The 27,623-nt window shown below is 32.7% G+C and overlaps 1 protein-coding gene across 1 annotated transcript in view; it reads right to left on the reverse strand.

Moving 5' to 3' along the window:
- Rpn10 (regulatory particle non-ATPase 10) overlaps positions 1–27,623 on the reverse strand; it is a 92,425-nt gene that overhangs the window by 38,725 nt on the left and 26,077 nt on the right. The window contains exons 3-5 of the mRNA XM_085824443.1: positions 19,231–19,342; positions 2,967–3,053; positions 2,668–2,736 (exon numbers count right to left, since the gene is read on the reverse strand). Coding sequence (XP_085680569.1) covers positions 2,668–2,736; positions 2,967–3,053; positions 19,231–19,342 — 268 coding nt within the window. The remainder of the gene's footprint in view (positions 1–2,667; positions 2,737–2,966; positions 3,054–19,230; positions 19,343–27,623) is intronic.

Here is a 27,623-nt window from a genome sequence, read left to right on the forward strand (position 1 = left end):
GCCAGTTAAAACAATTACCCCTCCCTTCTCTCCCAAATAATAGATGTCAGTGGGCAATTGTGCTTATCCGTATTCTCTTTTTATACTCAAGAGACAATGCAAAAATCTCGTGGATCTCAGCATTTAGAATCTATGCAGCAAATACCATTTTCTGCTTATTTTTTCATATAAATTGGCATTAGCTTTGCACTTAGTCCCCTTCCTTTTCATATCATATGTATGGATTTTGTTTATTTATTTATTTACTTTTGGGTATTCTGCATAACTAATTTTTGCAAGGCTTTTTTTTATCTGCTTTAAGTTTATCAATGAAATCCATATATTCGTTTAAAAGATTTGGACTCTTAATTTTCTAAAATTTTTTTAATTAATTTATATTTTTTTCTTTTTTACCGTAAGACTTTCTGTTTTTTTTTATTTATTTGACTTTAGAACCTGGTAATTGTTTTATTTCTGTTCCAAGTTTTCAGTTCTTTAGCTTATTATTTTTTCATGTTTTAAAAAATTATTATTAATGCTGCATTATACAGGGTGCAGCAGCATTCATAGTAAGATATTAAAAACACACCATAAGGCAGTAACTGTAATTTATTTATTACCTCTTATGTCAATTAATAATTAAAGGTATGCCATTTACTAATGTGTAAGTCATTGTCCATTGTGTAGATTACTTTTTGAATATGATGCCTGTCAAATGATGCCCCCTCTGCACAACACACTCATCTAGGCGGCATTGGAAGCTTGCCATAACTCTGCTTAATGTATTCCCCGAGACACTGCCAAAGGCAGTTCTGATGCGATCCTTCAACTCAGGAATTGTAGCACAGCATGTTTGGAAAACTTCTTGCTTCAGGTGACCCTAAAGGAAAAAGTCTGCACATGAAAGAGCAGGTGAGTGAGGTGGCTAGGAAAGGTCACCAAAATGGGAAATTACTCTTCCTGGAAATGTCTGTCGCAATGGTCCGTCCATCTTGAACTTTCCCATGACGTATCAAGTTGAAATGTTGTCGAAATAGACGCTGGGTAGCAATAACAGAGTAGTTAATCTTGAAATAATTTTCAACAGCAAAGGCATGATGTTGTGCACTCCATCGATCCATATCACTGTCACACTCAAAATGGCAGCTCATTAGTACACGAATGCGACACGAGCTGGCGCACATTCATGCAGTACATCATTGTACTACGGAAGTCAAATTATGCTATGAATGCTGCTGCATCCTGTATTTCTTTTACCATTTTCAATATTGCTTACTACTTTTTATTCATTTCTTTCATGGTTTTAGAAAGCAAAATAATTTAAATTATTACCCTTTTAACTACAGTTGCATTTGCACATAATGACTAATTTTTTATAGAATGGCAAAATTAGTGTTAAAAACTTGGTGTTCATTAAACTTAGTTATCAAAAGATAATCATATATCTACATATAATAGCAAGACAACCAGTCAAATCTTCAGGTTTATAGGCCCAGCCGATCATGGCCTCTGGCTACCAGTAGTAGTGACTTCAGTTGGTCGGTCAGTTTAGAGGAATGTGTAAAAAACTGTTGCGCCTTGGCAAGAGAATTTCTACATCTCCAGGATGGCTTAAGCTTGGGCAGTCTCATCTCCCACTTAATATGGAGGTCATCAGTTAGGGGTCAGCCCATATATTCTTTTTAATTAGAATGCATTTAGATTGATTGATTGATATACATGTAACATAAAATTTCTACTTCCAGCAAAAGGGATCATCAATTTCTTTTAAAACTGCAATAAAGAATATTTATTTCGAAGAAAATTACACTTTACTTCTATTTCAGTATTGAAAACTCACCTCCTTACCTCTTAATATTTACCTAAAGAATCCAAACGGATTGTTTAATTATAACAAAATGCACTAGAATTATCTACCTATGAAAAGGGATGGGACACATGGAAAACATTCTGTTAGATATTGAATGTAGTTATGAGACACATGAATAATTTACTTCTTATAAGTACTCAAAAATACATGATGCTTAATTTATAGAATTAAAATAATTTTTGCAAACCTAGGAATTAAAAAAAAGGGGGGAAATGAGCCGCACGAATGTTAAGCATTGTTCAGTATGTTTAACGCGCAAAGACGCGCGCTACTTTTAGCAACACGAGGACGCGTGTCGGGCTCCATACGCCCGAAGCGTTTTTCTTAACAAAACAAAAATAAAATTGCTTGTGTAATTGAAGAAAAACATTTAAATAATAAAAACAGAGTGTATAAAATATAGAAATATACTTTTAATTTAATAAGTCTAATAAAATTGTATTTTAAAACAATTTTAAAACTGAAATTATTTATCATTAACAACAAAAATTAAACTGATTTCTTTTTGAGTGCAAATGAAATTTAGTACTCATGCAATATTAAATTTTTACAGCAATAATTTCAAAATAAAACTTACATTTCACATTTTTTTGCAAATAATCGTGTTGTGTTTACCACAAACATTTTTCTTGCACAAAGGTTCATTCTCCAGTATGTACACTTTTTTAAAAGATTCTTAAGAAATTCAACAAAGTTAAAATAAACAAACTTCTAGTATAACTACACAAATTAATAATTCTAATACTTAAAATCAATCAATCTTAAAATAAATCAGTATAATAAAATTTTACTTAATACACGTATTTATAATAACATACATCTTCTCCAAAATTGACAATATCAACACAGACTTTCTCTTTCTTGAATTTTTTTGCAAGTTTTATAATCTGCAGGGAAAAAAAGAATTTTCATTGTCACAGACATGAAGTACATTTTGAAAAGGCAAACAAGGCAAATATATAATAGAAATATTTAGTAATATTAATAATTATTTTACTTCATGCAAAGCACAAGATTTGAAATAGCTAAAATTACCAAATTTATCATTATTTATTTACTCATAAAATAGTTAGTAAAATAATCAATCAGAAAATACAAAATCTGGCCATAAAATTACCTCTTTATCATCATCTTCAATAGGACTTCCAACAAAAATTACAATTCTCATCTTATGATGTTTCCCTTGTCGATGTTTCAGTGCCAACTAAAACGATTTATTTTTCTTATATTAAAATGTTTAATTTTCAAAACAACTTTAATTAAATAACGCTAAAACTTTCATCTCCATCCATCTCATGAGTTAATTATTTCTAAGACAAAATGAACTATTATATTTACGACCAAAAGCTACTAAATGAATAATAATTGCTCACTCGAATAACATTTAAAAAAAACTTTTGGGATATTTTACTTAACCCTTTGATGATCATCAATAAGTTAAGCTTACATTCCAGTTATGCACTGCAGTGGGCACAAATGAACCAGCTTGCATTATAAATTTATGATTGACAGATATTGCACATATATGAAAGAATTGTTTAATCTCACAATCAATGAAGTGAGATCAATGAGAAATTTGAGCTTCAGTAGCAATGCCAAACTCAGACTATATCAATTTCACAGAAAGTTAAGATTTTGCAGTGCTATCAGCACATAAGTCATGCACATTATCCTGCTATTTATTAATACAAAAGCAGTTAACCATCTTGGATGCATGTGAGTCAATAGAAGCTAACTGCAAATGAGTTCAATTTCTATACAATGCTTGGTTGTTCACACTGTCTCTACTCTTGCTTATGAGTGCAATATATGTTGCATCTGTACGAATGTTCTCAATGACAAGAGTTGCAGTGCTAAATACTGATAGGTAAAACCATTTTCAGCAGGAGAAAAATGCTCAGCTATTGCAAACACACAGACATACATATATATAGACAGAGAGAAAGAAAAGGGACAAAATATTAGAACCTTAGATTGGATTAGAAAAATAAAGCACATGAAAAATAATATAAGTTATAGAGCACATGGCTTCTACTTCAAAATGCCTCGAGATCCAAGATGAAATGACACTGCTTACCTGCCACACAGGCGGCTCAGGTTCGATTCCTGGACGATGCAGCAAAATTTATGTATGCGTGCTCTGATAGACGAATGGACTGTGTTCGACAACGTTCTACGATGAATCTAAATTTCTATAAGTAGTGTTTGAGTGATAATTCTATGTTCAAAATATTCAATCTGGTTTTAAAAATAGTTTATTAAAATACCAAACAAATTAATCTAATTTAATGTTACTTCTCATCAGCAGCGTTCGAGCTGCATCAAAACAAATCAAAAGTAAAGTTTTGACTGTTGCCATTCCGAGGCAGAGAAAAGTTTCTATTCAAACCGGAACAGACACAAAGGAAACACACAATCTTAATTGCTCTTAACTTTCAGACTTTGAGATCAGTTTTACATTAGTATTAAACTCTAAAATTTCTAAACAGAGATTAGCAGAGTTTCATCATCATATGTACAGTGGTTCAGAAAATTAGATTTGTCTTTAAAAGCTTCAGTTATATAATAATTTTACTTCACTGCTACTTTTTATTATTCCTACTAATTTGTATTTAAGTTTCAATGATGATTAGAAGATAATCATGTTTTATTGATTAAAACTAGAGGGTTAAAAACATAAATTCTTACAATACCAGATATAATGCTATAAGGCTTTAGAATCTAAGATGATAGAAAATCAACAGTGTAATTGTATTCATAATGACTCAAAAATCTTACTTAAATACAGAATCAAACATAGTTCCATATCATTGAATAACAATATGAAGTATCAGTAAAATTCTATAAGTGATAAAATAAAAAAAGAACATTACAAATATAAATTATTACAGTGTTAACTCTTAACATCATTCTGAAAAATGAGATGCAACCAAAGAGGTTAAACTAAAAGATTATTTTTTTTAAATATAAACTCACATTTTCAGAAAAAATATTATAATTATACAATCAAAGGGTTATTATATAAGTATAATCAATACATAATATTATTCAACACATAAATAAAAGCATGTAGTAATAATAATAATAACAACTTTTGTTAGAAACTTCTTAAAAAACAAAAACAAGATCTTGTAAGTACACTGAATAATTAAATTTTTAAATCAACAATGCAACCAGTTATTCAAAAGAATAAAGGTAGTCCCCTCGAGGATCTAACTGTATCCTCCTCCCAACTCTGCACAGAAACATGTAGACATTCTTAAGCTACCCTTAAGCTTTGTGATATGTACAGTGATGATATTCAAGACAAGATGATTGTTATTTTTGTCTTGGTGGCAATGAACATGTGTTTCACTAAGATGCTGAATATCAATCACTATAGTTGTACACACTATTGCATTTGTCACATGAGATACTATTCGGAACAGAGTTTGGAAAAGAATAACAGCACAAAACTCTCATAAATTCTGAGCGGAGCTTCAAACATATGCCATATTATCAAGTTTCAGATGGAATTCTAAATATAACTGATGTTTTAGATCATTTCCAGTGAGAAGCCAGCTTTCTAAAACTGAAATAATCTGTATTACCTACATTGCTACTTTTTAACTCATGTGACAGCTATTTTAGAGTTCAACATCTGAATCAGGACAGCATAATGTGCAAGCTTCGTAAGTCTTTACATTTTTATTCACAAGTCTGAACATTTTAGATTTGCCTTAAACAATACATTCATATAGTTAGAAAGGAAGGATCTTTAATAATATGCAGCTACAGAGCAGTAGTAGCCAAATTTCATATCAGCAGAAGATATATGTAATATCAATCACAAGCAGATTTACAGAGAGCTAAAATGATATACATAAAGGAATGAAACAATTTTTTTTTAAATTTTTATTTTAATAAAGTTTGAAAGAATTCAGTGTTACTCTTGAGCTGTATTCAGAAAAATAGCTTCCTATGATGCAAAAAACTTAAAATTTCATATGCTCTATTTCAGCCTTCTTTTTTACCAGACAGAAAACCAAACAATTTTTAGCCCAAAAGAAAATGAGAACTAATGATTTTCCTTTAATCTGCATTCGTAAACAAAAAGAAATAACATAAGAATGAACGGAATTTATTTAAAATAAGCTATCAGCTTTGCTCTAACACAAAGAAAAAATATTTAGTTTTCCAGCGCAACTAACATACCAATCAGTATATAGAAATAAATCCTCACCCTATATTTAATTCATTTAATGCACATTGGATTATCAGATATGTTTTGCTTCTTCCAGTGGCAGTTACAACTAAACACAGTTATGAAGCCATTCAATAACATTTGAGCTATTTCATCATTACTACTTGTTGCTTTCAGGGCTGTGGAGTCGGTAGGGAAAATGACTGACACCGACTTCTGGAATTTTAAAAACTCCGACTCCCTCACATATGTATATGTAAACAAACATATACAAATGGATTAAAGCGTATTTTTTTAAATATAAAAGAAGTAATAGATGCTACAGGGAAAGGAAAAAAAAAAAAAAAAATGATAGCATAGCAAATTATTTATGTTAATTAGCATTTATTATAAGATGGAAAAACTGGCATTAGGTTATTTCTAAGAAACAGTATAGCATCGGCAAGATCTTCATTGTTGAAGGACCATAGATCTGATTTGATAAACTTCAGAGCTGAGAAGAGTCTTTCTACACTGACTTGAGTAGGAGGAAGAGCTGCTACTGTTAGGACTACTTCTTTTGACTTTTCAGGACAGAATTTTATAACTTCTAAAAGAGATATCTTGCAAGAGCAATCATGTTTCTCTATTTCTTCAAATGCTATGTAGAAATCTGGTTCGTATTTTTTCATTTTTATATCAAAAGGCTCTTGGTTCTTTATTTTCATTCGCTTTGCCGTAGCCTTTTCAATATTAGCCATAATATTTCTCAAAATCCAATTCATCACTGAAAGAGGATGATAGAGACTCAGTTGCATTATTTGCAGTTTGACTGTCATGATTCAAATTGTTCTCGAAATAATTTCATTCTTATTGAAAGTTCATAGATGGCTTTCTTTGCCTTCTTAATTTGTTCGTCATCCAACAAAATTCGGTGTTTTGGATCTACATATATTGAACCCAACAAGATCTCCTTGTCTAGCAAACTAGTTTCTCTTTTCTTCATTGAAGAAATGATTCCTTGAATAAACCCTCCATTTCAGAAAGAACAAACATCTCATTCTTCCATTTTTGCCTCCTGTTAATTCTTCAGATTGTAACTTTTTTATGGCTATATACAGTGTAGAAAGAAGAGTTTCCAATTCTGGACAGATCATTCCATAGTCTTCCTGTTAGTGAAACATTAAGGTTATCTACATCGTCTAAAAAAGTTTTTATTTCTAACAACTTCTATATCATCACATTGCTTGGTCAATAATTGCTCCCTTTCCTGCTCACCTCCTAAGAATGGCATCAATTTTGGGAATTCTTGCTGCTATTGCCTCTTACCTAAATTTACCAATACGATTTGTAACTAAATGAATCAGTTTAATCACTAATGGCAAATATCACATCCATTCTCTTCCTTTATATTATTTATTAACATATCAATAAAATGGAAAATAACTATTTATTAATGTATATAGTCCATAAATAAAAATAATAACTCAGTTTGTCATTAATTTTTTTTTTAATTCACTTCAAATTTAAACTGTCCAACAAAAACTGGAGTCCGAGTCGACTTGTTTTTAGTGACTCCAGCTCCGACTCCTTTTATCCCAAAAATCTGCCCAACTCTGATTCCGACTCCATGACTCCAACTTCGAATCCACAGCCCTCGTTTCTTTGCATTATTATCTATTGTCTTTTTTAAAGTCCTTAATCCATTCTAAAAACAGTAATGCCAAGGCAACAGCAGAAATGACACACAGTTGAAACTGTTTAACATTTCTACACATATAATTTTAAAAAAGTAAAATTGTTTAAATGCATATCATTTCACAATTTCTGTCCAGCATTTAAAAAAAAAAAAAAAAAAATAACACTTATCCAAGTGGTATACATTATACATTGACTTCTTGTTATCTTAATAAAAGCATACTTATTCTGGCAGTTATGAACTGTCTTTACTTCTACAGAAGTACAATACTAATCTACTAATATATTTATGACAGCATATATGTTTGTAATGTCCTGATAAATTTTATCAAGATGCTAATTTCCAGTTCATTTACAAATCATAAATTACCTAGCTAGATTTTATTTTCGTATAAGTACATGGACAAAGCATGAAATGAAAGAATTGATTTCATTGTTTATCTTTCTTCAAAATTCCTTTATAAGTAATTTGTTAATGGTAAACAATAGTCTGCTAAGTTACATTAGGATACATAAAATATTACAAACAATAATTTATATATCCAAATGTCAGTCAGTCAAAACCTTTTATATAATTTGGAGGAAAACAATAGGAATTTCAAGCTTTGTTTCATTTATAATGGTGACTTGAAGTATTAGATTATTTTTACTGTGTTACCTCATTCATATAAAATTAATAAAATACATTAAATAAGTTACATGGTTTCAGTTAAATACTTTAAAAAGTATAGAAATTTTTAGATACTACAGTAATTTTGCTATATATGAATAAAAATAAGCCATCAGCCATTCCATACTATTACTTCTATTATTCCTTGAAATTATGCTAATGTCCTAATACAATCTGCATATGGTAATCCAACGATTATATAAAACTGCAGGGCTGCTAATAATGGCAAATGTCAAATGAAAATTGACAAAAGTAAATTTATTTAAATTGATTATAATTAGTCTTGTATTCCATGTCATTTCAGTACTGTAATTTCAATTGTTCCTTGAGATACTGTAAATGTCATAACATAATTTACAAGTAGAAAGTCTTACAATTTTAAATTTAGCTATATATGAGCAAAAATATTATGAAAGTTAAAAAAAAATTCACAATTCATTGAACTAAAACTGTGAGAAAAAGGATTTTCAAATGTTTTATTTTATACATTTAATCTATTAAAATGTGGAAAAGTGACAATATCACGTCTTTGAATACAGAAAAATAACTCTTTCTAATTTGATGTAAGACTGCATTAAATTTATTTGAATTTCTGCTTGATTTAGAAACATGGTCTCTCAAATCAACAGCAGAATAAATTTTTGATTTAATATTCCATACTGCTACAACTGCACAAAAGCCAAAATTACTGAAATATTTTTAGAAAACCAAAATTTTAGAAATTGCTTAAAATCATATATAAAAAAAAAAAAAAAAAAAAAAAAAAAACTTTGTTATCTGTTTCTGTTAAAAAAACTTTTCTGTTATCTGGGCCAGAGTAAGAAATTTATGTATGTATGCATGCATGCTTTTATGTACTTATGTGCGTATATACATACCTATATATACACATGCATATATATGAACACATCCTGATAACAAAAGAGTACCAAGCTTTTATTGGAAAGATTATTGTTTGAAAAATTTCATGATGAAAAGAGCATTTATGAGAATTAATTTGACTGTTAATAAACAATTTGTGGGTTGGTAAAAGGGTTAAAAACTAATTTCCCAAAATAAACTGGCCTACCAATAAATAAAGAGAGAAGTAAAACAAATAAAATAGTATAAAAAATGTTCTGTAATAAAAAATAATAATCTTTCCTAAAACATTGGGCAAAAAAACACGTTGAATAATCGAGAATTTACAAGCATGGAAGCTAAAATGCATCAAAAAAATTTCAGAAAAGTTCAGACGTCAAATATTAATAAAATAAGTCTACATATACCAAGGAAACAAATATAAGATATGAAACTAACACAACAAGCAGTTCTTGTTATTCATTAGTGGGGAGGTCATTGTATAGCTTACCCATCACTCTATGGAGAAGTGAACATACCACTCTAGACATAAATAAATAAAAGATAAATTTATATGTACGTTAAAAATTTTTCATTACACTATTAACATATTTTTTAAACTTATTACAATTAAAATTTAAGGGTATTAATAGTTTACAATAAGCATAAAATAAGTGATTTAGTATTTAAATAGCAATGATAACCATGAAAATGTAATTGCAAAACAACTGGTTCTTTTGTGCTACTTAAATATGTATGAATAATCTATGTAATAGTAATAAAATCACAAAATGGCGGTAAACATAATATAATTTTTTGGAGGAAAAGGCATCATATTTAGAAGGGACTATATGACTAAGCAGCTGAGTAAAGAAAAGCTCTGAGCATTACATTCCATCATATATGCTTTGAACACAGAGTATTTGGTTAGCTACCAGTTATGGCTTTAATTCCTATATTCTGCACAGCAATGCTTCTTGGAACTCTTTAATTTTTTTTTTTTAATAGAGTTAAATTTATAGATTTATTTACACTTATGGAACAGCAACAGAAAATCATGAAGTACAAAAGCATTTATGAAAAGATGACACTAACTCATCATAATTATAATATGAACTGAGGACTGTTCCTTATGAAATTTATTAATAAAACATAAAAATAACTTGCCAGGAAGGAAAACATTAACTTCATGCAACAAATAAATTGCAGAATGCGTTTATAAGTATCTTTCCAGTGCTGCATTTAAACTCTCAAATAAATAAGCTGCACTTACAATAACCATAAATCACATTAAAATGTCCAAAATTAATATTATCAATTACAATTCACAACACTGCAAAATTATTTCTTTGCATTTATTCTATCTGACTTATCATAGTTTAAAACAGCACCAATGTGTGAAATTTCTTAGTATATTTTATAATTTTAAATTGAGTTGGTTTTAAAGATATTGACTTTCTCAAAGAATCATTATTTTTCACATACAATTTAGTACCTTCCTTAGAGAAATGTTAAAATTTAAAAAAAAAAAAGCCTTGCATATAATTTTGAAAATTACTTAAATTGTTCAAAAAAGTAATCTAACTTAATAAATAATAATAAAAGAATTAAAGTGAGACTAATTTCTGAGTCTCAAAGCATATTTTATTAATATTTTAACATGATCATCATATTAGTGATTAACATATAGAAATTATTTGATTTTATTTGCCTATAAGTATATCAATTTTGATTAATTCAACAGTTTTTAAATACTTTAAAATTACATAATATTTTCAAATAATCATAATTGAACCTAAATAGAAATAACAAAATATAAATTACTTTCTATATAAAAAAAAAATCTATGGAAGCTTAAAATCCTTGCTTTTTGGCATTTCAGTTCTTTGTAAACATTCAGTCACAAAACAACAGATCACCATATCACTTTAAATTTAAGAAATAGCAAAACTATTGCCAAGAGTATTATCAAAGCCCACAGCATTGTATTGTAACAAGGGAGCGAGCGGATAAGGGCCAATAAAAGAAAACAGCTATGGAGATGAAAACTGAAATGACACATTTTTTTTGGCCATAGAACAAATTGATTACAGAGTTTCTTCAAAGAACAAATCGAAGGAAGAGTTTTTGCCATCCAACAACAAATTGATGACAGAGTTTCTGCAGTCACTAAAGAAGTTGATAATTTAAAGAAATTCGTAGCAAAGGCAGGGAGCAATACTGATGGTTTTAAATTTTTACCCATTGCCTGCTCATCCCTCTCTAAAGTTATAAACGTATGATGGGAAGACCTCCTGGCAAGTATAAAACACACAACTTTTTATAGTGACGGATACAAATAGATGGGATTCCCAAGCTAGGGCCTATCATATTGTCACTTCTCTGACAGCAGACACTGTGGATATTCTTCAAACTCTTCCAAAAAATCAGAGACCAAACTTCAAAGCTCTATCTGGCATGTTGCAGTTGAACTTCGGGAAGAAATGTTTGAAAGACTATAGCAGGCTTCAATTAAAATCCCATCGAAACACTCCAGGAGCTCACCACAAATGTTGAAAGGCTGTCTCATCTCAAGTTTTTGGAGTGCCTGACTGAAACGAGAGAAATTCAGTATCTGCAGTACTTCATCGATGGCATCCAGAAATACGTCTACGAATAGCAGATGTCAAAGACATGAAAAGCGCTCTAGTGTACGCCATGAAATTCGTGGCAGCCCAGCAAGCAACTCACAGAGATCGCAACACAGTCAGCGCTGTGCAAGTCCACGAGCCAGTGGATCAAATGATGGCTTGTTTAGATGATTTATCCAGACAAGTCAATGTTTTGATACAGAATAGAAGTGAGAAGAAATTGACTGTAAAGTGCTGGAAATGCGGCATTGAAGGCCATGTTTGAAGTAAATGCAAAAGCCTCAGAGCACGGAAAATAAGACAGATGATTTAAACAGACAAGTCAAGGCCTTGAGATGGAATAAGAATGACAGGAAACCAGTGGTGGAACTACGATGCTAAAGGCCACGTATGAATGAATTGCAGAACACTACATAGCATGAAACTAAGACCATTCCCCAGCAACGACACAAGAATCAAATTAATGGAAATATCACAGAGAGGAATTTGAAGGATGAGATGCCCCATTTCCAAGCACTTCCGATTTCTGCAGCGAGAGGCAGCAACTCTTCATCATAGGACATCATCATGGACTCTTCATCATAGGACATATCAATGGAGTTCCTTGCAATATGGTGATCGATACAGGAGCAAATGTTACAATTATTTGGAAAGATTTAGATCAACAGTTTAAAGATAAACTCATTTGGATGCCATCCTGTGTTACTCTTCTTACTGCATCTGGTGATGAAATCGATATAGATGGGGACATCACATTTGAAATTGCCGCCTACTATCACACAGTATATGCAGCAGACATTACAGATCCTTTTATACCTGAATTGGACTTTCTAAGGAAATACAATTTTTCCTTGGACTTTAAAAATAACGAACTGCATTCAGCATCTGAGGACTATCCATCATTTCCGGACAAAGCGTTGGATCCTCACGAACGCTTTGTCTGGAAGACCCTACTCAGAAAGCTGCCGATATCACACTAGGGTCGAAGAGAAACACAAACTGCTGAATCCGGTCACGTGACAAATTACATCAACATTGACTGATCGAGACTCATTGAGTGACAAAGAAGTGAGGAGAGACCAGCTGGGAGATGGCAACATAAGCCTCATAATTGCTTTAATGGAGTCCTCAAACAAAAATCCTACCTGGCAGGACATTTTTGATCTATAGTCCAAAAACAAAACAATACTGGGCTCTCTGTGACTCACTTCATACTTGAAATGGCATCTTGTACTGTCAGTTCGAATCATTTGATAGACAGAATTTCTGACGGCAGCTGATACTTCCAAGATCCTGGATGTCCTTAAAATACTGCATAGCAGCCCTACAGGAGGCTACTTCGGAATAACAAAGACTTTGCAGAGTGTTCGAGAGCGTTTCTACTGAAGTAATGCAAAGGGAGGGATAATGTCCAAAAGTGGTGCCAGTCTTGCTATGCCAGTGCGGGTCGGAAAGGATCAAAGAAACACAGCCAAGGCAAGCTGCAACGTTAGTACATAAGAACGCCTTTGACATCTTGGGGCTCTGCCATGAACTGCTGATGACAACAAATACATCCTTGTTGTCACTGATTACTTCACCAACTGGCCTGAAGTGTATCCTATTCCTGATCAAGAGGCTGTCACAGTAGTATAGGCAATGATACAACACTGGATTTAAAGGTTAGGAGTGCCTCTTCAATTGAAGGAAGAAATTTTACACAGACTTAATTAAAGAACTCTGCAAGCTACTTGGCATTGATAAAACTCAAATGACACCTTTAATATCCCAAGTCAGACGGATTGGTAGAGAGGTTTAATTAAACCATCTTTAACAGGGTTCATAGCCACATTTTAGTTAAAAAAATAAGCACCTATAAGCACTTTTCAAGCACATTTTAAGAAAAAAATAAGCACCTGTCTAATTACATCATACACAACTGCATAACCTTAAAAATTAGAATTGTAATTTAAAATATGAGAAATGAAGTACTTATTAAGAGAGAATAAGCATTACCTCAATCATGGAAAATAATTACTTTTTTTTAAATTTTAAATAATAGTTCAATTTACAGAACTAGTTTACAATGAGAGAAAAAAAAAAAAAACTATGCAGAACTAAACTATATTACAAGATTTAATGATGAAATTTCAGTTCAAAATAGAGAAAATAAATAATAATAAGGCATATTTATTGTATTCGTTTGGAACCTAATAATAAATACAATTTATTTTTCCACTCATATTGATATTTAAATAATTTAAATCTAAATTCTGAACATTTTCTAAATTTTCATTGTATATCAGTTTTCTCTTTAAAAAAATTGCAAGCAAAGTAATTTAAGTAAAAAAAAGGAACATTTCTGAAATCAGAAGACAGAAATTTGCTTCATGCAGCCATTTTTAACAGTAAAAGCTTAACTAACCCGCATTCTTGGAATTGGTGAATATTCGGACAGTCGAGCGTAACTTGAAGGAGCGGAGGGGAGGGGGGTAGACTGTAGCCTCTCTTTAGACTTTTCCGCTAATAAATGCTTTTGACATTTCAATATGTGCATCATATAAAAATAAACCAATGGAACTAAAAAATATTCTGCTTAGCAAGCACAGTAAAACTCTTTCAGTTAGTAAGTAAGTGTTCATAAACAAATCTCGGACTGAACATCAAAATTAATTATCTCTGCAAAATATCGCAAACGTTATTGCGCAATACGTGCGCCGTAATTCTTCCCTACATGATATTACGCAATCGGAATCAACAACTGCCGGTATTAGAAAAATAAACTTCGGTATTAGAAAAATAAAGAACTAAATAACTGGGGTGTTTTTCATTCTAATTTTCAACAGACGGCGTTAAATTTCCAGAATAGAATCATTCTTCGCTTGGGTTGGTAGACTGCAGAACTTTTAGTCCTACTCAATCCAGATTGGAAAGTAACCAAAAAAAAAAAAAAAAAAAGTCCGTTGCTTGTTTTGCAGCGAACTGTAACAGTTTCAATATTCAAGATTTTGCAGAGAAAGGGGAGACCTCCCAACCTTCGTATTGTATAATATATTGGCCCAAAAAATGAAATTATTTTGACTATTCGATTACTTTCCCTTTATTTAAGCCATTCCGAATATTATTCCTTAGAAAGCTAATCTGTGTTAAAACGCAACCATTTTTGGAAGTTTACTATACTTCAGCAGTTACTGCAACTATGTTATTATAAACATTCACACATATACTCATAATATAAGCATAACGATCATAATAAACACGAATATGAACTGACCAAGCAGAACGAGAATGCAAATTTTTAAGATCTTGATAGAAATTCAAACGTGTGTAGTATTTGGGTGGGAGGAAAAGAATGCCGAATGTAGCGGAATTTTCTACTGCTTTCGCAATTCTTTGACCAATAGAACGACGGGCACCTGTCTGTACTCTTCGTGCGCACCAAAGGTTATGTTAATGCAGAGAAAGGGGGAAAAGCTATTTTCGGGAGTATGACTCACCATCTGACATTCCATATTAGGAAGAAAAGTTGTTTATTTAGTTTCGGCTTTGGTACGGGGGAAAATAACGCGTTCATTAAAAAAAAAAAAGCACTAAAAACAAAAAAATAAGGACTTTAAAGAAAAAGTAAGCACCTATAAGGGCCTTTATATTTTATTTTCAAATATAAGGACTTATAAACACTTATAAGGACCGCTACGAACCCTGTTTAATAACATCTCGTTGGTGGTTTCCAGAAACCAACAGGGCTGGGACAAGAAGTTACCTCTGTTTTTACTGGCTTTTCGCAGTGCTGTCCACAAAACTACCGTCTATTCCCCATCTCAGATGCTCTTCAGTCATGACCTTCATCTGCCTTGTGATCTGTTTAGTCCCCCTCCGAATCTGCCTTCATTGCCAGAGGAGTACATACTAGATCTCCTAGCCCAGTTTAAAGTGACACACACTTTTGCACGAGAACGAGTATACTTGGCGACAGAGAACATGATGACCCAATAATACAACACAAGAGTTACCGGACATCGATTCAACAAAGGAGACAAGGTGTGGTTGTGGAATCCGATTCAACAGAAAGGACTCTGTCCTAAACTACAGTCACCATGGGATGGCACTTACACAGTCCTGAATAGGCTGAATGATGTAATTGTTCGGATCCGTAAGTCTCAGAATTCTAAGCCCACAGTTCATTACGAAAAGGCTAGCTGTTTACTATGGCCATAGTCCGTAGTGTATATAGTGTAAATAGAATAGATCATAGTCCTTTTTGTTTCTAAATTTGCACACTCATTTATTGATTTAGTATCCGATTTGTTTTAAATTACTTATTGCAATTATAGTTTATGTTGTTTGTTATTCTAATGTAATGTTTATTATTGCATTGATGCCTAGTTGTAAGTTTGGCTTCCTGTCCAGAGATCATACAGCCCGGGACATGCAGTCCTTGGGAAGGGAGCAGTGTTATGAATTTTGTATTTATATAGCTAATTTTAGTTGAATTATAACTAAAATTGTTTTATTTCTCCGTGCAATGCGGCGCGTGACAAATTTTAAGAGAAAACTATGCCAGAAAATTAAAAATACAGGAGCACGTATGTTTAACATTGAATAAATGGATATCTCGGTAATTTGTATTTAAATTGAATAAATATAATTGACTACTTGGTTAGAGAAGATTGAAGGGTCTCTTGTATTATCGCGAAGTCGTTTCATTTATGGCTATTTCAGAAAATTTTAGGAAGTTTTTGGATGATGATAAGGAATTTTGTGTACCACAGAGTGAAGGACTTTTTTTAAATAAGGTAAGTGGATATTTGCTTTGTGCAGTGCTTAGATGCACACGACGAATTTTCTTTTTTTATGTTATTTTATTGTTTGTTTTAAAATGTAGTTTATTAAGATCATGTATTTTTTGTCTGGCTCTACTGTGGAACTGGGTGCTCCTCTGACTTTTTAAGTGAAAATTGATCGACATGTACATGGACGAAGGGAGTGAGTAATGCCAAGTTTGTGCAATTCTCTGTTTTTTTTTTTTTTTTTTTTAAATGTGAAAATACGTCAATTTGTACATGGATAAAGTCAATGGAGTGCGTAATGCCAGCTTGCGAAACTCTCTGATTTTTTTAAGTGAAAAAGATTGATGTGTACATGGATACCAAGTTTGGGCAATTCTTTGACTTGTTAGTTTGTGTAGCAGCAATTTTTGGTGCAGAAACTGCCACTACACAAAGCCAAAATAATGAATCAAGCAATTGTACAAAATCGGTATCCATGTACCACCAAAATTTGCCAATTTTCCCCATGGGGCACCCGTAAATACACTCATATCCATAAATTAAGGATAATTCGGAGTCACGGGGAAATCAAACTCTAAAATAAATATATCCCCTGTAAAATCACTACACACATCTTCAAGAATCATATACAAATTTCAGGAAGTAACTAGATGACGCCGATGGTACGTCACAACGACGAGAGTGTAAGAGAGCGATATGTAAGGAATACAGGCAAAGAAGTAAAATTGTTCGCAGGCACTTTATAAGCATTTCAGTGCAATAACCGAACAGTTATGACACAAAGGACGCATTTGGATAATTTTTTACGTGGTAGAATTATCGGCCGTCTGGAATGTGGGCGTACCCAACTGGAAGCATCAGACGAACTTGGAATTACCCAGAGTGTCATCTCCAGGCTTTGGCAACGATTCCAAGATGATGGTAATGTGAGTAGACGTTACAGCACAGGTCACCCCAAAGTTACAACGTCGAATGAGGACCGGTATTTGGCAGTTACTGCCAAAAGAAACAGGTGGAGCACAGCCTCAGACCTGTCTTATCAGCTCTCTTCAGCCACTGGTACGACAATTTCAAGGCAGACCGTATACAGACGCTTAGGGCAGATTGGTCTACATGCTCGTAGACCTGTCAGATGCGTTCCACTTACTGCAACTCACTGTCGCCTGCGGTTAGCCTGGAGTAGAGAGTGAACATTGTGGACACCGCAAGAGTGGGCTTGTGTGATGTTTTCCAACGAGTCCAGGTTTAGCTTGCTGTCTGATTCTCGCCGGACTTTCATATAGAGAGCTCCAGGTACCCGTTACCACCAAGAAAACATCATTGAACGACAACGTTACGGTGGTGCAGGAGTGCTCGTTTGCGGTGGAATTACTCTGGGTTTCAGAACTGACCTGCATGTTCAAATTGGAACCATGACAAGCCAAATCTATCGGGACGTCATTCTGGAACAACATGTACGCTCATTTCGGGGCGCCGTGGGCGCACAATTTGTGCTTATAGATGACAACGCCCGTCCTCCCCGGCAAACATCGTAAGCGAATGACTTCAGTCGGAGGATATCACCGTATGGACTGGCCAGCATTCTCACCGGACTTGAATCCAGTAGAGCACGTGTGGGACATGCTTGGCCGACGAGTTGCAGCCCGTGAACCTTCTCCTACATGTCTACCGGAACTTCGGAGAGCATTGCTTTTTGAGTGGTGTAATATTCCCCAAGATCAGATCGATAATTCGATACTCAGCATGCCTAGGTGTACGGACTGTATTGCATCGTCTGGGAGACATGCAATGTATCAACAATCATACCAACCATGTAATATTGGTTTTTTGTAATTTGCTCCAGGGAGAAAAAAGCGCTAATTTTTTTAATAATATCAAACATAGAGCATCTTTTTTTGCTCTTTACCTTTTGTTTAATAAATATGCTTTACAAATAAGTCAAATCTGTTTTGCTTCTAACTCTTCCTTTGCCTGATTTTGCATTATCCTTAATTTATGGGCATGAGTGTATATTTTTACTGACTATTTTTTTAGGTGTAACTGTAATTCCATCCTTTTATTGCTTTCCAGAAATCTCAATAAACAGAAAATGCTAACACCTCAGTTCTGTTGTTTAGTTACTTCCTTAGTTACTGTTACTGCAATTTGTTTAGATCCACGCAAACTGAGATATCTGACTTAACCTTCTTTTTCGCTTTGCACTGCGTTGTATTTTAATGTTTTTAGTCATTTAAAGTATAACTACTGGTTATATTGCGTGATATTTTGAACACTTGTACGAATATAATTTAAATAGAAATTATCAAATTAGAATGAAAATAGAACTTGCATGAGGAAATATTGCAAAATACAGTTCAACATGTTTTGCTTATCAGATATTTTCAAAAACTCTCATTTATATGCTGCAAGAGCAGACAATTTTTCATTTACGGAACAGAAAACATTTAGAAAATTAAAATATATTATTATATTCTAAAATTAAAATACGGTAAATAAAAATCAATATGTTTAATTTTAAAGTTTGTCTAAAACATGCAATCATAAAATAAATGGTCTAACTTCCATATCTGTATGTTATAGTAATTCGAATAGCAATATAAAATAAGGCTTACATGTGCAACCCGAATTCCAGTGCAAAGGTTTATATATCCTTTAGGTTGAACCTGGTGGAGTTTTGACAAGATTCTTCCCACATCTGTAGTTAAAGTTGCAAGAACTTCAGGTCTGAAATACCAAAACATAACAAAATTTTATACTAATCATGAAAAATTTAATACATCTGATCCTAATGCATTTATTTACTTTTCCAATACATGAAATATTTTTGAATTGCAATACATGAAATATTTTTGAATTGCAATACATGAAATATTTTTATAAGTAGGTTTGGTTAAATTATTTGAACATGGCAAAATATGTTAGAGCGAATCTGTCTAAGAGAAAGAACACAAGGTGCAACCTCCATTGAAACTGTTAGTAAGTTTTCTAATTACAATTTGACCATCTTTTAGGATAAAAATGGGCAGTATATATTTTGGGATACTCCTTGGATTATCACCAAGCTGTTTTATTTATGGTAAACTGAGTATTTTATGGTGTATGTCTTTGAAACCCTATGAGTGATTAATTGCAATGTGTGATTGCACTGATTTTGATTATTTAGGAGATTATTTCTCAGGGCTTATTTCTGCGTAGGATGTCAGTTAGGAAGTACGTTGCTTATTTTGTGCGTTACACAATAAAATGGCTGCCGGTGCTACTATTAACCTGAAGTTCCTGTACAATTTGGAATGAAAGCACTGATTGACTGGTGTACAAATAAAGGTTTAAATGGCTTGGTTGACATCTAAGTAAATTATGCTATGATATTTAAGAACTTGGAAACCAGAGCTCATATGAACACTATGGAAGGTATGTGCGGTGGGATAAAAAGGGACCTTTCAAAAGAAATGCCACCTACAGTCCGGCACAATGGAGGGATATTTATGATTCTTACTTTTGTGACAATTTATGTGGTGATGGCAGTATACAGCTTCCAGTTCAAATTATTTTAAACAGTTTTTGGATGCTGTTAAGAAATTCTGTTCTTAACAGCCACGACGAAGACACTGAAATTTCAAAACAAGGTAAGTCGATATTTCCTTTTTGGACTGCGCAGATTAAATAACATGTATTTCCATTTTTATGTTATTTCCTTGTTTTATTTTGATTTCAAATGCAGTTTATTGAGATTATACTTATTTGTGTTTTAATTATGTTTCGGACACAATTTTACTTGGGAGGGCGTTGCATGTGTACAGGAATGGCACCAAAAAAAAAAAAAAAAAAAAAAAAAAAAAAAAAAAAAAAAAAGAAATAAGGGAAAAAATTAATCGCCAATTTTCACCAAGTGAGATCATGCAATATATTTCTCCCATAAAAATATAGAGTTTAGAAGGAATCACTTCAGAAAAGTTCACTAATAATTATACCACAGTTCATAATAATTAGTACGTGATGGATAGCTAAATTGGATGCTGAACAAGCTGGTGAAGGCACATGAAGTAAAACAACTCATAGTTCTTGCCCAAAAACTAGAGGTCAGAAAGTACATACAGCTCCTAAAGTTTGACACAAATGGCAGTTTAAACCAAGTAGGATCAGATTTAAGAGGGGGGAAGAACCTATTGCACCTATCGTTGGCAATAGCCTTGAGCACCATATAGGTGACAGTACAACTTTGTTCAGTTCTGCTCCCAATTTTGGTGAAGAGCACCCCAGGGGGATGGGTCCGAGTGTCTCTACCACCAATCCATATATAAAGACTTTCGGCTCGCCATATATTTAGAGTATCCCCATGCTAGAAAAATACTACAGTACAAAGTCCGTAATCCGGACGTCCATTATCCAGACCTCAAAGAGACAAACTTACGTATGCGTGTAATGCGTTTACGGCTGGGCATAACGCAATTTAATGTGCGCGCCTGCTACGCACGCGCGTAAAGTGTTTAACCATGTGCACTTCTGATAGTGAAGAAAGTGACAGAGAGATATTTCGATTGACAAGTTAGTCGATATTCTCGATACAGTAATTACAGGACTTGAACAGTGGAACCTTGTAACTGAACAAGAAATTATGTCTGTTTATAGAATTAAAGAGAAAGTATTATCCCATAAAACGAAGCAACTTAAACAACTTACATTGAAAGAAATGTTTAATAAAGTAAACAAATAAATATTAAGCTTTTTTTTTTTTATAAATTTTGATACCCTTTAGATCATAATTGTTCTTTATTTCATAAATTACGGTTTCATATTTTTAATTTTAGAATTTCTGCATGCCATCTTACCAGATTTAAATTGATGATCTATAATCCGGAATCGCCGAAGTCCCGACGAGTCCGGATTATGGACTTTGTACTGTATTACATTTACAAACATCCATGCCTTCTCCGGGATTCGAACCCGGTCCCGTCGGCACAGCAGTCAGTGTCACTAACCACTATCCCACTTGGGTGGGGAAATTATGAAACTCAAAACTTATATCTTTATTATAAATGTGTTTTTCTTATGAAATTGAAAACTTGGTCCATTACAGGGCATTATACTCTTGATTTAACTGTAAACGTCAGATAGGAATATTGGACTTATGCTGTTTGTATGTGGGATGGGTAGAGGGGTCACATTAAACTTGGGCAGCAGGGCAAAAGACTACCATGTTGATAGAATCTTGAGTGTTGTTGATCTGAAATTACTACTGAATTATTTTTAAACAGATTTATTATTATACCTTCTGCTAAGATTGCTTCTAAAATTCTTAGGTACCCAAGACTGAAGATACAAATAATTGTGATCTTCATCATGGGTTTTCAGAAATCACCTTCATACTATGGGTATTTTTCAACAAAACCCTATATGCCCTACATAAGAAGACCAAGACCCTTATAAGAAATACTGTAAGAACAACGAAACAGCATGCCATCTTATATATGTGATCAATGGCGGATAGGGGCAGCGAACAACTGGCAAATACCCGATGGACAGCAGCGATTACGGCCAATCAAATCGGCAATGATAACTCGGCAAGACAGCCCTGCAAGTGAGGGAACATGCGTAGAATTAATACTTTCACTAAAAGGTATATCTTCCAACAATATACAAAATGCACAGATATGACGAATAGCAAAATCTACTCTGGATAAATATCAAGTTTTAGCATAATTTTGTCTGCTCACATATATTTGAAAATATTTCAATATACTGAGATAGTTAACGAATCATTTGCAGCCTGAAGGATTACATCCTAGCATATAATATGGTTAGGGAGGCTGCAAACTCTTTAAAAGCCATTTATAAAAACTTCGGTTTAATATTTAACGCACCAAAATCATTTGCAACGGATTCAAATAATAAACTAGAAAGGCTAGGTTATTAGGTTGTGATATAATTACAGAAGAAGTACTACCTGTTAGAAGACGCCGAAAAGTGAAACAAATGGACGACGAAGGATTGTCTGACTATAATTTCAGTTGCCCTATAAAACAATTCGAAGTTACTGTCTTTAATTTTATAATGGATAACACCATTTCATCAATGGAAAGTAGGTTTTCGAAGCCATTGTCGCCGAACACTTTCGACTATTTATCTATATTATTAGGGTACTATTGCAGGTGTAATAGTTGATATTCTTAAGGATGAATATCAGGACCTAGTAATTAAATGCAAAAGAATTCAACTGAAAATCGGTATTTTGAATCTGATACTGAGTCAGAAGGAGAAAGTGCTCTATCTATTAATGATCAGTCATCCAAACTTAAATGCAATTTTTGAAAAAACTGCGTTTTGTGTGTATATAAATTATTCTTGAAATATAATTTATGTAGTAATGCGTATGCCAGGGTTGCTTTTGCTTGTAAGTTTGTACTCACCCTATTTACAACGCAAAGTGAATGCGAAAAAGCTTTTTCAAAATTAAAAACTGTAAAATATAGACTGCTTAATTTGTGGACCGAATCGCTTAAATAAATAAATAAATAAATAAAACCTCCAATGAATCAACCATTTCTTGTAAGATAAATGTCTTTGTTGACCCTGAATCTAGCATACAACGTAATACCTTTTCGCTCCCACCTTTACATCTCACTGTCGCCAAAAACGTCTATAAAAGAACAGAAGTTGGAGGTTTAATTTTGCTATTATTTTCATTACATTAGAGCGAAAGAGAAGCTTCAGAGATTGGCATTTGTTTTGTCTGATTGGAGGTATCTGCCTCTAAATCTTACGCTGTGGCGTCACATATTAACGAATTATGTAAACCCTGGACATTGCAGTCTGCACTTTTCATCTTTATGAGCACAGAAATACCTTGGATGCCCTTTCGAAAAGCAAATAAAACATAAACCTTGATCCATTAATGCCTTTCAGCGAGCCTTTAAATCAAGTAGGCAATCATGATTCATGTGACAAGCAAATAAACAAACAATGCAGACATTTTGATTCTCTTTCTTAAGGCGGGTACAGAACTTTCGATTTTGATCAAAACGCGATTTTCCCAGTATTTAACGGGAGTTTCGCTTTGACTAGTTAACACTGAAGCAACTTGCTTATTCATGCTGTAATCATATCTTTTAGAATGTATGTAAGATTTATTTCGATAACCTTGACGGGAGCTTTAATTTCGTACTGATGGTTCATTTACATCAAAATTCTTAGAACGCGCTAACATCATTGATGTTTCCCTACATTCCACTTCCATTTTCAAGAACGTTAGTAGTTCATTAACATCGAAATTTTGTTTATCACTTCTTTTCCTAGTGAATTCTAGAGTTAAATTCTCGAGTATTAACTTAACAAAATAGCGGATAATAAATGAACATAAGAACCAATAGTGGCATTTAAAGAATTAAAATTTCTTATTTGTCTTTCTACATCGTCATAAAGCTTCTTCAAAGCAGCAGTATTTCAGGAACATTTTACAGGTTCTAAACTCAACAATTTATTCATATAAGCATTAATTAGCAGATCATATCTGCCGAAACGGCTTTTTAGTATATCAACAGCCACTCTATAGTTTTCACTAGTAAATGAAATCCACTAATAGCATTTAAAGCTAAACCTCCCCAAAGCGATTTTAAATAACAAAACTTATCAACTGAACTGAGACTTTCGTTTTGGTGAATGGAATTACAAAACTGATTCCAGAATTCAAGCCAAGAACAAGGATCATCATAGTACTTTGTAATCGTTAATTTTGGCAATTTTAAAGTATTAACTTCACAAGTTTTCAACTTTGGAGATACAGTTTTTGGACTAGAAATTCTAGATTCAACTTTACACGCGTTTTTTCTTAATTTTTCCTGAATTTTACATTTAAAACTTATAATTCTTTCCTGATATTCCTGTGCGGAAATTAAATCTATATACATATTAGTGAATTGAAAAATGCATTTGTTTTCCTAGAAAATATTTTTTATATAGATTTTTATCATGAAAAACTAAGTTGGCAGAAAAAAAAATGTCAGATGTTATCACCAAAAAAAATGTTTTTTAATAAACTACAGTTAATTTCTATTTATTGCATAATATAAAAAAATAAAATGTATAAAATTTAAGAAAATATAATGCACTGAGGGAAAAATATCTTAGAAATGCAGTTTAGTATGATAGAGTTTAAAACAGGGTTGTATGTGGCTTGCAAAATGATGAGCTGTCAATCTCAAAGGGTTCAGAGTAGAGCTCGGTCTTCCAGGACAATGAGCATACTTTTGGATACTTTCTTCAAAGTTCAAAATAATTTAATACACTTGCATTGTTAGCTATATTCACAGTAATTTCCGGGTTAAAACAAAAAGAAACTGGAGGAGGAGGAATATTTTTTCATACCAATTTTGCACCACTGCCTAACGCTTTGCAAGTTTATTGAATCATGATCAGAGTCATCGCTACTTGAGGAACAGTCCGAAAAATCTATATCACTACAATCGATATCAAAATTAAAATCGTTTTCAGAATCTGATAAGTCATCAGGAATATACTATTTGTCAATCGCTGAACATTTTCTAGCAACCATTTCTGTAAGAAAAAAAGCGGGGGAAAAAAAAAAAAATTTGACGGTAATACCCCGTGCCTCCAAATGCTGCAATTTAGTGAACAACTAATGACATTCGTTGGCCGAAACGTAAACTAAACGTCTAATACTGTATATAATTTATTTTACTGATTAAATGGAGTAAAAACGGGATGCGCTCCTCAATAAAGGAAGAAAAACACATGCCCGCAGAAATTGCGGGATGAGCAGCCAGAGGGTTAAGGAGTACCATGAAGCAAGCTAATTTGGAGCCATCGCTATTAATGAACATAGAGAAGGATATTTTGGCTAAAGCAAAAATTGAAGATATAACGGAAGAAATATTTGCCCAGGCACTTGGAATTAAAAAATATTTAAATTTCTAATTATGAATAAATCGCTGTTATGTTTATATAATTATTTAGTCACTGTTACTTATTGTTTGTAGTTTATTTGAATATATATATGTAAGATATAATTAAATACGATGGCAATGCATCCAAATAATTAGCAATCTCAAAATTGACTATTCTGAATTTGATGTTCTCCCCCCTAAGTTCATCCTTTCTCTCAAATTCGAGATCTTTCCAAATTACATAACACTGCTTTAAAAAAGGGACTAAAACCTAAAATTAACCAATCACAGCTTAGCTGTACTTATGCACTTACTTAGTATAAATACTGCTTCGCAAGCAACTACGTAATTCCTTTTCCTAACTTTTGCCATGCAAACATCTCTACCTGCTACGCCCTCCTTTGTTCTTTATCTAAGATGACATAAGGTGTATATAAAAATTACTGTAATTGTTTATGATAAAAAAGTATACTGTCTATAAAGAAAGAATTTTGATGTACCTAAAAAATAAAGATGTTGATTTGCCAAAATTAGTTTTGTCAACCTTTTTTCTGCCCTTTCCACTCAGCCATTACGACTATGTCTTAAAATATCATACATACGTACATCTACGAATAAAATGTTACTTTTCTGCAAAGGTATATTTTTATTTTATAAAATTAATTTTCATGATGATGATGATGACAATGATATTTCATATGGGGCCTTAGGGCAGACATATTTTTTCATGCCAGGGCTGATTTTTTTAGCCAATCCGTCATTGAGTGTGATGCCCTTGCCCTCACTCACTTGCTAATTTAGGTTTTCTCAATACTAAAGAGTTGTACCTCAGCTCTATTAAAGGGCTGTCAGACTTTATAAACAAAGTGGGCTACTCAAATGGGGGTCGGAAGCATTGGGTTTGGTGCATTTGGCACAAAATGCTATTTAGCTGAGGTGCCTGATACTTGACAAACTCAACCTGAAGAATAGGATTATATTATAAGCAAAAGTAATATATATATTACAACTTATATTTACAAAATACATAATATAATTTCATGCAATTTTTACATTTGCTTGTTGCTTTAAAAGTAGTCCAATATTTGGCTCCAGCTTCTCAACTCATAGACAGAGTTGATCTTCTGATGAGTATTCGTTATATGTGATTTTAAACAATTTTTAATTTGTGTTAACTGGAAATGTTGATTTCCAATATTAAGTACTTCCATTGCATGAAAGCAAATAGCATGCACGGTCATGCAAAGTTTAGGCATTCAACTACACTTTTTTTTTTTTTTTAATTGGGATTCTTTTCGGTATCAAACTGAGATTTAAAAATACTATCTTTTCCAATTCAATTAGTTCTGCATACTTTTGAAACATTGATCAGATGTTGTTAAAAAACTAGCGGCATTCTACGATTATGCTCTTCAGAATCTGAAAATCTTCCATGTATTTAAGGATTCTAAGGCAGCTACATAATTATCAAAGTTTTTGTGTTCATATTTCTCACTGTTTAAGTTTTTTGATAGAAGCAGGAAATGTTCTTCAAATATATTTTAGAGTTAGAAAGTAAAGTTTTGAAAAATATCAACTTTTTCCAAAAGATTTTAATTTTTTGCCACATATCATATATGTTTTGTTTTACCTTGCATGGAAATATTTACATCTTTTTTTGGGGGGGTGCTCATCATTTCTGACAAAAATGCAGGATTTCTACAAAATTCTTTATCTGATAATTGACATGGTTTTCTTTGCCTGTTATAATATGTTAAAATTTGTTTTCATAAAATTAAAACTTTATTATGCAAACTACGTACCCTTGACAATCAACAAACTTAGCAGTAATAGTGCAAATCAACGATGAATGTTTTATTATCTAATATAAGCATTCAGAGTAATAAAAAAGGGTACTACAGTCAAAAGTCGTTAATTCGGAATGATCTATAATCCGGACCTCAAAACTAAAAACTTTCTGCACATGTGCCACGTTGACACATGCGCATAGGCGTTTACGCGTGCGCGTAAGACCTTTTACGACTGCGCATATGAGTGTGCGCAAGTGCAGAATACGTTTTCGCGGGCGCGTTTTATGTATAATGGACGTATAAGTTAAAATTATC

Source organism: Stegodyphus dumicola, chromosome 1, assembly GCF_044657685.1.
Source record: "Stegodyphus dumicola isolate Sdum_Otavi_A_Nest chromosome 1, ASM4465768v1".
NCBI lineage: Eukaryota > Metazoa > Arthropoda > Arachnida > Araneae > Eresidae > Stegodyphus > Stegodyphus dumicola.